The 15080-nt window shown below is 53.0% G+C and overlaps 1 protein-coding gene across 10 annotated transcripts in view; it reads left to right on the top strand.

Moving 5' to 3' along the window:
• The window catches only part of PPCDC (phosphopantothenoylcysteine decarboxylase), a 28682-nt gene extending 17910 nt beyond the window's left edge, over nucleotides 1-10772 (top strand). For 8 of the 10 annotated variants that reach the window (XM_045070826.1, XM_045070823.1, XM_045070824.1 and 5 more), the window contains 4 exons: nucleotides 4544-4639; nucleotides 5495-5623; nucleotides 9593-9761; nucleotides 10196-10772. In XM_045070826.1, coding sequence (XP_044926761.1) covers nucleotides 4544-4639; nucleotides 5495-5623; nucleotides 9593-9761; nucleotides 10196-10281 — 480 coding nt within the window. In that variant the 3' untranslated portion in view covers nucleotides 10282-10772. The remainder of the gene's footprint in view (nucleotides 1-4543; nucleotides 4640-5494; nucleotides 5624-9592; nucleotides 9762-10195) is intronic. The other 2 variants (XM_045070827.1, XM_013059392.2) reach the window with 2 other exon arrangements.
• Nucleotides 10773-15080: the final 4308 nt, after the last annotated feature.

The raw sequence follows: 15080 nt of genomic DNA, 5'->3' as shown, positions 1-15080 counted from the left end.
ATGAAAGAACAAAGCCCATAGGGCTGATGAATTAGATCAAGTGACATCCCTCTAAAACCAGAAAAACGGGCTTGGGCCTGCTGGACAGCACGAGGGTCAAGTCACTGCCAAGAAGAGGTAGCTGCTTCAGTGGGGTCAGGGGACGGGCATCAGGAAGGATTGGCTCATCACATACTCTTCACATTACTCTTGAGGTAAAGACATTGGCCCCAGGAAGCTCCCTGACAATGACTGTGTAACCTGGGAAGGTAGCCAGAGAAGGATGGACTTAGAGTCTGAGGGGAAAAGCTCAGAGGGAAGAGTTCAAGCAGGGGCCCCAGGTGGGAGGCTCACCTAGATCTGTGGTTTGAACTCTCTAGGGGCTGGGGGAGGCTCAGGCCATGAGGGGGATGCAGGCAGAGGTGAGAGGGAGGAGGGCCATTACCAAACTGGGAATATTTCTCACTAGCCCTAGGCATAGTCCTTTGGAGAACTGACAGGCAGTTTGGAATTAGGGAAAGCAGGGGAACTAGATCTTCAGGAAGTAGCTTTCAAGATTTCAGAATAGAGGACGAACTGGAATATTTTTTTTAAGATTTTATTTATTTGATAGAGCATGCACAAGCAGGGGAAGTAGCAGGGAGAGGGAGAAGCAGGCTCCCTCCTGAGCAGGAAGCCTGATGTGGAACTCGATTCCAGGACCCTGGGGTCGTGACTGGAGCCGAAGCAGATGCTTAACCAGGCACCCAGGCACCCCTGAACTGGGATATTCTTTTTTTTTATTTTTTTAAGATTATATATTTATTTATTTGAGAGAGAGAGAGACAGAGCTTGAGGGAGGGTGAGTCAGAGGGAGAAGCAGACTTTCCACTGAGCAGGGAGCCCGATTCGGGGCTCGATCCTGGGACTGCAGGATCATGACCTGAGTCAAAGGCAGACGTTTAACCTACTAAACCACCCAGGTGCCCCTGAACTGAGATATTCTTGTTTAGGGTAGTTGAGAAGCTCTTAGAGACAAAAGATAGCGGTGTCCAGAGACCGATGTGTCTATCTGGGAAGCTTTCTGTTGAAGGAGATTGGAAAACAGTTAAATGGAAAGGAGGACATGTAGCTAAAAATGGAGGTGGCCCAGAGGCCACCCAGAGTGAGCAGAAGCTTGCCCTGAGACTCAGGATGACCAAGGGCTATTACATACATTTGGGAAAGGAACAAGGGTTATGTCCCATTTTTGTTTCCGTCTTTTGAGCTTGAAAAAGCAGGACAAATGGTGATAGAAGGGACTTGAACCCAAGTTGGGCGGCTCATCTCCTGGGCAAATTTCTGTTTGGTTGGTGGCCTGCAGGATGGGTGGGAAACAGCAGAGGGCCTGGGAGCTAGAGAAGATATATCTCCATTTATCAAAAAGGCAAATTACCATATACAGGGTCTGCGAACACTTAGAAAAGCTCTTAGAAACTGGTAGTCACTGGGGCTTGATCAGGCTCATTGAGAACAAGGCCTAACAATTTCAGGGTTTTTGTTTTGTTTTTTTGTTTTTGTTTTTTTTTGGACATCAAAGTACTTCTGGGGCGTGCCTGGGGGACTCAACTGGTTAAGCATCTGCCTTCGGCTTAGGTCATGATCCCAGGGTCCTAGGATTGAGCCCCAAGTTGGGCTTTCTGCTCAGTGGGAAGCCTGCTTCTCCTTCTCCCTCCTGCTTGTGTTCCTTCTCTCGCTGTCTTTTTCTCTGACAAATAGATAAAAATCTTAAAAAAAAAAAAAAAAGTTCGGGGTTGAGGTGAGGCCCTTATAGAGTCTTAGGATCTGGACCATCTGATGGTGATGTCAGCATGTTAAGCCCTGAAAGATCCCATTTTGGGAGGGTTTGTTCTTGATTCCTTCCCACCTCTCACCCCCACCCCCACGGACCTTAGGGAAGAGCTCTGCTCTGGTCTTTGTTCTGTTCATGATTTGGTTCATGTCTCGGGGTAGGGATGGAGGGCTCCTGATGGTGGTGCTGGCTAAGAGCGGGACTGAGATGTTATGAACTCTCTGTGGGCTACGTCTCAAGGTGGAATTTACCAGGGAAGTGTGACAGACTGCAGTTGGGACCAGAAGAGTATCTATGTAGGTACAGGCTGGGGTTTGCGGCTTAGCAATGTGGTGAGGAACTCTGTCGAGCTTGCTGATTGTAGACCACCCCCCCCCCATATGTCAGCAGGAGGGTGTGGCCTCCGGAAGAGGTGCTGTGGGCCCAGGCTCCACAGACAGAGACACTCAGCGGGTAACAGGGACATGATTCTCTGGTCCCCTGATCCTGATCAAATGTCAGTAGGGAGGCAGAAGAGATGGCTCCTGTCTCAGACAGGATGGAATGGGAGATTCCATTCCATTTCTTGTCTTTCTTTTTAAAGGTTTTATGTATTTATTTGACAGACACAGTGAGAGAGGGAACACAAGAGGGGGAGAGGGGGGTGGGAGAGGGAAAAGCAGGCTTCTCGCTGAGCAGGGAGCCCAATGCAGGGGTGGATCCCAGAACCCTGGGATCATGACCAGAGCTGAAGGCAGGCACTTAATGACTGAGCCACCCAGGCGCCCCACCATTTTTTCTTCATGTTTTATTTTTAAGTAATCTCTACACCCAACGTGGGGCTTGAACTCATAACCCCCAAGATCAAGAGTCACATGCTCCACTGACTGACCAGCCAGGTGCCCCAGTATATCCTTTTGTTTTAAATGTGTCTTTTTAGACATGTTTTGATATGATTGAGGGTTTTAAAAAATTCAGTATGAGAGTCTGAATCAAATGGCAGTAGGGAATTTAACTCATTATATATTACTGGCATAACTGTTATGTTAGGACTTAGCTTCTGCTGTCTTAATACCATCTCACATACTTGTCACGTGTTCTCTCTGCTCCTTTTTCCCTTTCCCAATCCTTTATTATGTAACTTGAGTTTTTTGCTGGTTTGAGAGTTACCTGTTCTTCTGGTTACCTCTAACTTACCATTCCCATCTTACCTTGTCACTGTTTTGTGTCTTGAGAGTCTCAGGACTACCTTGCCTCCCTCTGCTTTCCCTGCCTTTGCTGATCCTGTGTCATCTCTCCAGGCCTGGGTTCTGTGGAGAGAAGGCAGCCCTCTTCATCCGCCATCTTGTTCAGAGCTGTCCTGGAGGGGCCTCCAGTGCTCAGTGGGGGTTTGGTTTAAATGACCTTTAAAAAGGTCACTGAGGTTTTGTGCAAGTTCTGTGGATGGTAGATTCTAAGGGAGAGTGAGGGAGAGGGGACCTGTCTGAGAGCTCTCCAGTGGAGCTAGGAATAGCAGACCTTCTGAAGTACCACATTTTGCTGCTTCGAGACATCTGCTTCTGAGCCCCAGCTTCGCTCTACGGGCTGTGTGGAACGCTGTCATTCATTGTTGCAGGACAGGCAGGACACAGATGAGGAGGGGGGCCTCCATGAGACCATAGGGAGGGATGGGGCTACTAGGAGTTGGCATGGGCATGCCCCATCCCAAGAGGTAGCCATGACGCAACACTGCCATTATCAAGGAGGAGTGTGGGCTCCAGGGTGTCAGAGTTTTAGTTTTTCAAGAGAAGCCAGGAAATTGGATTTTCTTTGTGAAATCTCCCGATCTGTATATATTGGCTCAAAAATGTTTATAACCTCATGCAGGCCACGAAGCATGTCTGCAGGCTGGATCTGGCCTACGTGCCACACAGGATTCCTGTTCCAGCCAGCTGATGAGTCTGTCCTTGTCATCCTTGACTCTTCCATCTCCTGGATAAATGTCCCCTAGAGATGTGATTTTCTGTGCCCTTCCCCTCCCAGCCACTTCCTCGGAGCTCTTTTCTCTGCCAGCGTGTTAGATGAACACAGCACTTTACAAATAATGGCAACTGGTTAGTGCTGTCCGCACTATGGTGCGCCGTTTTTCACGGCCGTCTAGTCTGCCAGGCGCCTTAACCATTCCCCTGTTTGCATTATGAATTACTTGTGACCGAGGAGTGTGAAAGTAAACGTCATTCTTGCCCCACGAGTGTAGGGTGGACGGGTTTAGTTTTCCTTGAGTCTGTCTGCAAGTAGAGCCCACGAGGCCTTGTTCCTAGAAGTCCGAGAAGGGACTCTGCCTTGTGTTCTTGCTGGGGCATGCGGCAGAGACTGTGTGCCAAGCCCCAGCGCCCAGTGCCTTGGCCTGCAGAGGGCAGGGTTGCCGTGTGGGTTAGAGCTCAGGACCTGTAAGCCTTTTTGGGGGTGGCCCCTCTTTGCCCTGCATTCCTTCCTGTCTGCCTCTGCCCCTAGAGCTGAGTGGCAGGAGCCTGCCGCTTTATAGGCACTGGGCAGTTGGTGACTCATTCCTCAGCAGCCCCTCAGATAGGGAAGTGAAACGGCCACATCTGGTGGGGGCTGACCTTTGGGTGACATCGGAAGTAGCTATGCAAACATGGGGCTCACTGCCGAGGAGGGAGAAGTCTTTTCCACAGCACTTGCCTGGCCTGGCCCCGTGTGGCCTCCAGGCCCGTGGCTTTGGTAACAGTTTCCTTTCCCTTTCCCTCCCCGCCTCCATTTTTCTCTCGGTGACAGCTGGAAGTAGCAGTGGTCACAACTGAGAGAGCCAGACATTTCTACAGCCCCCAGGACATTCCTGTCCCTCTCTACAGCGACGCTGATGAATGGGAGGTCAGTGCATGGGGGCCCCAGGGCCGAGTTCTCTCTACCAACAGGGCAGGAGTGCCCTCCCCACAGCCTGTGGTCCCAGAGGCCAGAGCAGACGGACCAGGCTTACGTCAGTGGTCAGGGCCCTCTGGGCAGAGGCAATGAGGAAAACATCTGTCTAGCTTCTGGCCTGCGGGAGGCCCGACGTCTCCTCCCACCCCAGGCTGAGTTCAGCCCTGGCCCTGGGCCTCAGGTTGAATGTCCTTGTACTTATCTGGGCTAATGAAACCACAGAGGAGCTCTGTTCCCACCACCCCTGTCCACGTGGCTCCCAGTGTCAGGGCTGTCGAGAGTGCCTTGCTTCCCGCGGCCGCAGGGTTTTGCCTCTGCTCTCCCGCAGAGGGTCAGGCACTGCCGGCTCACCAGACATCGAGTGTGGGCCTCACAGGGGTGCCCTGCCAGGCATTTTTAAACATTCTCAGCCTAGAACATTTCTGGCTGGCCTGTCTTCTCCACCCCGCCCCCTCCATTCTCGCCGCCCCAGAGCCCTTCCCCTGGCTTGGACAACCCAAGCATCCGCCTCAAGCAGACAGGCCAGGAGTTCCCTGCCAGATGTCAGTTCTCTTGAAAACCAAACCATAAAGGGAATAGCTTGGAGAGACAAGGGGCGTTTGTTTCCTTGGGCCTGGTTTCTCTCAGGCTGTTGGCTCCACAGCCAGTGCTCCCCAGCATAGCTGTGAGAGGGAACAGCAGTAGACTTGGGCAGGCCTTGCCCAGGTGGTCTCCCTTGGTTTCCCATTCAAGTTTCTACCTGGCCTCATTGCCCCTCACCCCCGCCAAGCTTTCTCCCTCTCTCCCCCATTTCCTTCCCTCTGCCAGATGTGGAAGTGCCGATCCGACCCTGTTCTCCACATTGACCTGCGGAGGTGGGCCGACCTCATGCTGGTGGCTCCTCTTGATGCCAACACCCTGGGGAAAGTGGCCAGTGGCATATGTGACAACTTGCTTGTGAGTGACTCTGCCTTCCTCCCTCCCTGGGCCTCACTGCTGGTTTGCTGAGCTGTAGACTGCCTTTGTATGGGGTTCTTGCCATGGAATTCTTTTTATGGTGGGCTGATTTGCCCGGGACACTGTCCCCTGGACTCTCTCCCCTCCACCTGGTGTCAGCGTGTTCCAGCTAGTGGGCAGACGGATGGCCTCAGCTTGTGTGTGCTCTCTGAGGGGGTCTACCTCTCACCCGCCCCTTGGTGCTCAGCTCTTCTCCCTTTGTCCCTCATTCATGTGCTGTCCTCGATGTGCTCTTCCATTATTCTCCATGCCCAGCCCTGCTGCCTGTCCCACTTGGCCCTGTCTTCTCCCCAGGATCTGGATATCCACATGGGGAATCTGATAAGAGTGTTTACTTCCTCATGGATCTCTTGTACACACTTATCTCTCCTGTAGCATTGGCCACAAGGCAGAAATGTGGTTTTCCTGTGTGTTAGGGAAAGCTTAGAGGGGAAGGAGAAGAAAGGCTGGATGAGAGGAGCCAGCTGATGGCTGGTGGTGGAGAGGAACAGAAGTCCAGCTGCACAAAGTGGGGATTGTCATCGGTCTGAGGGACCTCCAGGAAGCCGTTGTCCTAAAAGGCCTGTTTATATGATCCTCCTGGGAAGAACTAGGTGTGTGATCTCTCTCCTGCCTCCTCTCCATTATTACCCCGCTTCCCTCATTCATTGAGCGGTTCCCTAACATGAACCAGGCCCTGTGATTGGGGACACACAGGACACGGGGCTCCCAGTTTGGAAGGAGAAGGCTTTTGGTTACACATGCAGGTGAGAAGGGAGTATGCTTTGGTGTGTGTGGTACAGTCTTTAGTGACCCCAGGTGGTGCTTTGACAGTGGACACGGCTGGGCATATAATAAGTGTTCAGTAAATATTTACTGTATGTAGGAGGTCATCAGTCACTCTGCTTTGGCAAAGAGCAAGGAGATTTTCAGAGTTCAGTAGAATAAAGAAGTGAATAGTGAAGCTGGGTCAAAATGTTGGGGGTCTGATAGGAGGTTAGTCTCCTTGAATGCTAATTGATGAGTACGTAAGGCACTTCTCGAAGAATCTGCTAGTGATTGAAGCGTCATTTGAATAAGAGCCCAGGGTGACCAGAAAAAGAGTGACACACGGATTCTGCAGCCAGGAGCAGGGGTAGGGGAGTACAGAGAAGGGCGAGTCTGGGGTCAGTATTATTCAAAAGGCTTCCCAGTGGGGCTGGTGCATGGCTGACTAGGCAGTTGGAGCAGGGAGGCTCCTGGCCACTTCCATCTTTGGAGGCCTGAGTGGTGTGTGCCCTGCACCATCTCAGCAGGTCTGCAGGCTTCCCACCGGCCGGTCAGCAGCGGCTGATATGATGGAAGTACACTGACCTCTAGGAGGTGTGCCCCAGGCTGGACTGGCTCTCGGAGGGCTCTTTTCTTCCCCTGCAAAGCTTTGCTTCCCTTTTTCCTTCAAAGCTGCCCCCTGCTCCATGAAATCTTCAGGGCTCCCTCTTCCTGAGTTGGCTGAGCAGTGTTATATGTTCCTAGGACCAGTCCCCAGGCCATTTGCCTCAAAAGGTTTCACTTGAAGGCATACATATTTCAAGGAATTACAAATCCCATGGTTTATTTTATTTTATTTTTAAAAAATTCTATGTATTTGAGAGAGAGTGGGTGAGAGAGAACAGGAGTGAGGAGGGGCAGAGAGTGAGGGAGAAGCAGACTCCTCCCTGAACAGGAGCCCAGTGTGGAGCTCGATCTCGGGACCATAGAATCATGACCTGAGCTGAAGGCAGACGCTTAACCGACTGAGCCACCCAGGCGCTCCTCTCATAGAGTTTAAACTGTCATCCTTGCTCTATGGCTCTGTCCTCAATCAAAGATGTTTTGTCCTTTTATCCCTGAAAACATGACCCTGCTGTCCCCTTCCATCAGATTCCCTTTCCAGTGTCTAGAACCCAGGGTACCGGTAGAGCAGCGTGCTAGGTGTGAACCTGTGCGCCAGGCCTCTGGGCCCTTGGCGTGGGTGAGGTGTCTCTCTAGCCAGCCCTCTGGCCTACTCGGGCCCTGGCCCCTTCTTTGTGCTAAATAGCCAAGCAGAGGGCTTCCTGGCTGGCTCAGCTGGTAGAGTGTGCAGCTCTTGATCTCAGAGTCATGAGTTTGAGCCCCACACTGGGTGTGGAAATTACTAAAAAAAAAAAAAAAAAAGCCAAGCAGAACCAGAAAGAGGAGTGACTTTCCTGGGTCACCAGTCTAGCTGGGCACTTGTCTCAATCGGGATCTAGGCCTTCTCTCCTCCCAGGCAGCTTCCCAGGGGCAGAGCTTGAGGTACAGATTGAGCAGAACACTGACCAAACAGAAGTGACCATGGGAACTGTTGCCTCCTCTCATCCCTCCTGCTGCCAGAGGTTCAGACGAGCTGTGGTTTGTCCGGGAAGGGCTGAGTTGCGAGGTGAGGTGGGAAGAGCTAGAGAGGCGTGGAGGTATTGGGTTTGTCCTCTGGTTGTTGGTGTGCTTTGCTTTGACGACGCTTAGAAACCCCAAGCCAGCCCTGACCACACTCCACACGCAGACGGGCTCCTCTAGGTAAGTTCGTTTTATAGATGCGGCAGGTGGCACAGGGCCAAAAGGAAGTGGGACTGAAACTGTCCACTCAGCCTGGTTGCCACATTGAGACGACTTGGTGGGAAACAGACGCTGGTATCTGGGACTGCACAAGCAGCCAGTCCTGAGGCTGCAGGCCATCCCACTTCCTTCCTGTCCCTAGGAGAGGGCCAGGGCACTGAGAGGGGCAGGCATCGGCTCGGTCCTGCTCATGGCATTGTTTTCTGAACTCCCCCCACCCCTTCCTACATGGGCTGCACTTCAGGGAAGGGGTGTGCTGACCATTGTCTCCCCAAGGGGCCCACAGCTGGGGAGGGGGTACCAGAGCAGTCAGGGCATAGGGGAGCACCCTCCTGGGGGGCCCCAGGGCTTATTTCTCCCCCAGGCAGCCCCTGGCCCAGGGAGCCTGTGCTTATAGTAGTAATAGGAGCTACTGTCTTGGGAGCCTGTCCTTGATGCCAGGCCCTGCATGAAGAGCTTTAAGCATTTCCAGCCTCTGTCCTCACAACCACGCAATGAGGGGGGCATTTGCAGAGAGAAGGCTAAGACTCCCAACCTTAAATTACTCCTCCAAGTTCTCATGGCTTGAAGTGGGAGTAGATAGCACAGTCGGGATTCGAACCCAGGTCTGTGATTTGGCAACCCACTGAGCAGGCGGGTCCCACTCACAGCTTCTCTGGTGTGTGACTTGGTGAGATGGCCTGGAACTCGGAACTCGGGAGGTAGTGAGGCTGTGTGGGATAATGGCAGATCCCATGGGGTGGCATGCAGAGTTCTGTGCCCTGGATTGTCTCCATGGGACCTTGGGGAGTGCAGCTTTTCTGTCCGGGACCCAGAGCAGCTTCCTTACAGGGTCATGGTGAGGTGCGTGGGGTACTGCGTAGAAGAGGATTTTTGTCACGTTCAGGTGTTCTCACTGCCCAGTTTTAGTCCGGCCTCGAAGTAGAGCTGGTGTTGGGGTAGATGGGCCCCAACCAGTGAGTAGTCTGGGCCTTTGCTTTGGGGGTAACTGCTGCCTGGGCTGGCTTCTGTCTGGGAGGTGTGTTCCGCAGTGGAGAAGCCTTGTGCTTTGGCTCGGAGAGAGCATTCTGCAGAGGAGTGGGGGTCTGCGTGGAGGTGGCTGGGCTGCTGCGAGGGTTGGTGGAGGACCTTTTCTGCATCAGGCCCCATGCCAGCACCCATGGGGAGGTGGAGAGGCTGAGGAGACATGAGATTGGCGGACACGGACGAGTCTCACCCAGTCATCCCCGGCCCATGGCTGGCTGTTACCCAGAGGATGGTGGGTGGGATTGGGAGTGCTGGGGAGGGGTGGCAGGCAGAGCAGCAGGCACCCGCCTGCCACACCCCGGCCCTTTTCCACAGACCTGTGTCATCCGAGCCTGGGACTGCCGCAAACCCCTGCTCTTCTGCCCGGCGATGAACACCGTCATGTGGGAGCATCCCATCACTGCTCAGCAGCTGGGCCAGCTCAAGGCCTTCGGCTATGTTGAGATACCTTGTGTGGCCAAGAAGTTGGTGTGTGGAGACCAAGGTGCGCACCTGGCCAGGCTCATAGGCCCTCCCTGCGGCCCTGGGTCGCAGAAGGGCTCAGCTCCAGGGTCAGATCTGGGTCGGCATCGCAGTCTGTTGTGACCTTGGGCAGAATTGTTCTCTGGGCTCCGTTTTCTTGTCTGGGAAATGGAAGTCATGATTCCTCTCAGACTTGGGAGGATTAAATGAGATGTCAGGTGCCTGGTGTCCCTGGCACACTGCCCGTATGCAATTCCGGACGGCTACTGCGACTCTTCCCGGGGCCTGACCTGAGGGTGCCTCAGAAGGGATTAGATGGGTCTGGCTCCTGCAGACATGGTCCTGGCCTTCAGTCATTGGGCTTTGGGTGGAGTGCTCAGGCGAGCATTGAGCAGGGTGGCTTGGGGCTGGGCCCTTGCCTTAGTCTGCAGGCCATAGCAGAACCTTACTCCCTAGGTCTGGGGGCCATGGCCGAGGTGGGCACCATTGTGGACAAAGTGAAAGAAGTCCTCTTCCAGCATTGTGGCTCTCAGCAGAGTTGAACCCAGGATTTCTGTCATGTGTATCGCTCTGCACTCAGCGTGTTTTCAGGCCAAGTTTATGAAGAAGGTGGACATTGGCATAATATGGTGAAGACTCCTGTGTTTACTGGGGGGTCTGGCCTGGTCCTGCTCCAGAGCCTCCCTGGGGGCCTGACTGGCCTCAGGTTCAATGAGACCAAAGGCCCAGGCCCCAACTTCTTTCCAGCTGAGAGATGCCTGCTTTCCAAGACCCTCCTTACCTTTCCCTGGGATTGGCACAGCAGGCTACTGTATGTCCCTGTGCTCTGGGAGGGGGACTGAGGGATGACGGAGAAACCGTGGTTCTCCCTGGTGCCTGGGAGCCACTTCAGCTCCTTGGTGGGCTGCCCCGGCACTGTGCAGTCAGGGCAGCCTGTGATTGGCAAGACACTGAGATTCTCCATAAACCATGCGGTGAGATCGGTGGGGCAAGGGGGTTGCCAACTGGGGAATAAAGAGTGACCTTTAGAGGAGTCTGTGTCCTTCCTTTACCTCTGTCTTGGTCTCGGAGCTCAGGGGCATTGCTTGGTGTGGCTGGGGAAGGGTCAGGGCTGACAACTGACTGGCGTCTTCCTGCCAAGCTCATATGGGTGGTTGAGGGCTCAGAAGCCCGAAAGACTCTAGTTGAAATCCCAGCTCTGCCATGTGTTAGCAGTGGGACTGTGGCTCAGGGCCCAGCCTTTCTGACTCTGGCTTTCCACATCTCGGTTATCCTGCCCTAGTGGAGTTGAGAGATTAAACGAGGTTATGTGTACAAGATCCCCACCTCCCTGCCTCTTACATAGTAAATGTCAACTAAAGGGAAGTTAAAGCCAAATACATATCATACCAGTGAGCTTTGCTTAACATTTACTGAAACAGATCCTCTCATTTTGGGAGAAGTAAAATCCCCAGCCCTAAGCTGACGGGGCCTTTATGCAAATGACAGCCACACAGCCGGCAGGGTTGGAACCTGCCCTTACTTCCTGATGTCTTCATCAGCTTTGTTGCACCTGAGACTGGGACCTGGGTGTCTTGTGCCTCCCCTTCAACCCCACCCCGTGGTACACAGGAGTGTGGGAAGTAGACTCCGGAGAGAAACATGTTCTGCCCTAGAAAACCCCACCACCCTGTCTCTGACCTCACGGCTGCCTGGTTGCTGCATTGGGGAGAGGCTTGTGTGCCTATTTGGAGCTGTGGTTGGGGCTGGCTTCCTGCCTGCCGGGCCTGGAGGGTGTGTGGGCACTCCATGCATGCCCCTGGACCCCTGAGGATAGAGATTAACCTTTGAGGGGCACCAGTAAGCCTCCTGGCTGGGACCAGGGCTTCCAGACCTCCACGAGCCTTTATCTTGACTTAATCAAGTGACCCTTTGCGATAAAATAATCTGAAGGCAATAAAGAAAATCCACTTCAAAGCGCACACCAGCCTCTTTGACAGGCTTGAAGTTGGGGGATGGGGAGGACCTGGATAACTGAAATCCAGAGACAATCCAAAAGTCGTTCTTACAGTGGTTCCCAGCATCCCTTGTGTCCACATTGCCCTTTCTTTCCCTCAGCAACCTATTAATGAGTAGTGAGGCTCTCCAGGTTTAACAAACTGCTACGGATTTACTGAGTGCTTATTGTATGCAAAACCTTGTGCCGGGCACTTTAGGGAAGACAGCTGCCCAGCAGACCTGCTACACGATGCTGGTTCTTGAGGGCCGTAGGAGCAGCGAGGCTGATAGGCCTCTAGATGGCACGTCTGCAGGCAGCTCTGGCTTCTCAGAGCGGGACCGAGGAGGTTGTTGGCTGGAAGGAGAAATGTCCCCTGTGGACTTGGGCCAGCTGGAGGCTCCATCCCTGGGGTGTGCCACTCTGTCACAGCAATCCTGTATCCCCGTTGCACATTTTGAACTGGGGTTTGGATGAATGGCCTGGAGCTGGGGCTGAAGAGCCCGGGTGTCCCCTGAGCCCCTGACGCTGGAGTTGAGAGAACAACATCAGGCTGCTCCCGCCTGGTCCTAGCTGCAGAGAAATGAGGGGCACAGCTCGCCCCACCAAGAGTCAGAGCTCTGAAAGTGGTCAGCGTAGAAGTTAGAAGTATTTCTGAGAGAAGATGCTAGTTTCTCTCATTTTTTTTTTTTTAAGATTTTATTTATTTATTTGACAGAGAGAAATCACAAGTAGATGGAGAGGCAGGCAGAGCGAGAGAGGGAAGCAGGCTCTCTGCTGAGCAGAGAGCCCGATGCGGGACTCGATCCCAGGACTCTGAGATCATGACCTGAGCCGAAGGCAGCGGCTTAACCCACTGAGCCACCCAGGCGCCCTAGTTTCTCTCATTTTATTGAATTCTGGAAGTTTGACAAAACTGAACATTTGGGTCTGAAACTCACACTCTCGTTCGGCAGCCTGGAGCTTCTCTGGGCTGCTGTGGCTACTGTGGGGTGAGAGGCGCAAGTCTCCAAGCCAGGGCCTGGCCCCAAACTGGGCTGCATCTAGCTCTTCTGTGATCCTGTGATTTCTCCCCACTGCCTCAGGGTAAGGCCCTGACTTCTGGGCCATACTCAACTTGGCCTTCCATGAACTGGCCCCTGCCTACCTTTCCAGCTCCACCCCTGTTACATGCCACCGTGCAAGGCTCCCCATCCTCTTCCCGACTGGGCTGCCTTTACAGAGCCCTGTTGCTTCTTACCTTTGCACCTGCTGCCACTTGGCCTGGCTGACCCCTGTTCTTCATCTGGCTGACTCCAGGTGATACACTCATGCCTCAGATATACCTGGGTGCCACCTCTTTTGGAAAGCCTTTCCTGGCTGGCTCAGGCTAGATCGAGTGGTGCTTGCCCAGGTTCCTATGGTGCCCCCTCTTCTTTATTATAACACGGAATTGCAATTGCCTGTTTACTTTGTAAACAGGGATCTCCTGGAGGGCAGGAGTTGGCCTGTTCCTCACAAAGCCTGGTATGTCATTCCAAGCTTGTACTGACAAAAGATGTGTGTGTGTGGTGGTGGGGGGAGGGGCAGTCCTCCTTTCTGAGAAAGACAACCTAGGAGCGATAAAAGCAAAGACTGATAAATTTGCCTACAGAAAAACAAACAGTTCCACCTAGCAGTAACCCAAAGGCAAGGTCAAAAGACAAACATAAGTGGGAGATTATTCGAAGCTCATATAACAAAGGACTAATTCCTCTAAGATATAAAGAGCTATATGTTGATTCCCAAAAGACCAAGAATACAAAAGAAAAGTGAGCAGAGGATAAAAAGATCAAGTCCATGCACACACACAAACGCACACCCCCGACAAGGCTCTTAAATGTGAAAAGCTACTCCACCACATTCACAGGGAGAGTGATGCAAAGCAGACTGCACCCCCGTGGAGGTTTCTGTCTGTCAGATTGGTGAGGGCGAGGGGACGGGCACCTGCTACCTCAATAGCAGGTCTGCAGGTTTGCTACAACCTCGCTTGAGAACAATCTGGAAATATCTATCAAAATCATGTATGTCCTTTGCTCTTTCACCCAGCAATTCTACTTCCAGGGATTAGTCCCACAGATAGGCTGGCATATAGGACATTATGTCTGAATAAGGCTATTTATTGCAGCATCGTACAAGCCGGTAAAAGGCTCGGAACACCCTTGCTATCTCACAGCTGGAGACCAGTTGCATCAGTTACAGTTGCCCCTACACAGGGACGCTACGCAGCCACAAGGTGAAAGTGAGGAAGCCCTCTAGGTGCCCCATGGGATGCCGTCCAAGACCACGTTGCTAAACAGAAAATGCGAGACGCAGAACAATGTCTGTTGCATGCTAGCTTGTGTGCAAAGCAAGTGAGGGGCGGAAAGGAGGCTGTGTTCCCATTGGCTTGCAGGTGCATCGAACACCTATGGAAAAATAAACAAGAAACCAGTCAGTCCATTGTTTGGCGCTTGGCAGCAAATGGTGGAGAGAGGTGGGAGACCAACTGCATCTTAAGTTGTGAGGCAGAGTCTATTACCAACCGCAGAGGCAGTAAATCCACACATTTTAGGAAAGGTTCCTTCTGTCCTTCATCCAGAAGTTCCTAAAAATGACTTGGCAGAGAGTTAATGCAAAAGGCTTGGCAGGGGCCTCTGGAGATTTCCATCAAGGCCTCTGGAGTAGGAATGGGTCTGTTTTTCCTGTCATGAGCTCATAGAGAGGACCCTGGGTGCTCCTTAGGATTCTCTGAGACCCCTGGTTTCAAGCAGCTTATGGTCTTATGGGAAGAAGACCCAAGGCCTTAAAACAATCAAATTACCGTTAGAATTGAACGTGAGACTCAGTGTATGGCTCAGAATTGAGAAGTAGGAAGGCTGGGCCTGTTGAAGGGTGCAGAGCTCACGCCCATGCTTCCTGGAGGACGGGGGAAGGGACAAGAGGACAGGAAGGCTGGAGACGTGCTGCCTGTGCTTGATGTGGGACACCTGGATTGGAACTTGGGCTTCCGGGGCTAAGGACCTGGGGAGGTTCAGAAGGGGAGCGAGGAGAACGGGGAGTGTGACAGAGGTCAGCTTCGTGGTTCCCAGGACAGACTGGAGGACTGAGATGCTGGAGTTGGGGAGGAAGCCGGACACTAAGCAGGGGAAGCGAGGCTGTGCTGAAGGCCTTGGCCAGACCTGTGGTTCTGGGGAGGAAGGGGGTGCAAAAGTGAGTGACGATGTGACAAAAATCTAGCAGGATTAGAAAGCGTAAGAACCACTGTCCTGTGGCTGGAGGGTGTGGGGCTGGGTTGGGGGGGGCACTTAATGACAACTGTGTGTGTGTTGCCGCAAGATTTATTACCAGTCCCCCGTGCCACCCACT

This window comes from Mustela putorius, unplaced genomic scaffold (genome assembly GCF_011764305.1).
Source record: "Mustela putorius furo isolate JIRA1106 unplaced genomic scaffold, ASM1176430v1.1 tig00003972_pilon_pilon_pilon, whole genome shotgun sequence".
Lineage (NCBI taxonomy): Eukaryota > Metazoa > Chordata > Mammalia > Carnivora > Mustelidae > Mustela > Mustela putorius.
This window is presented reverse-complemented; position numbering and strand designations above follow the sequence as displayed.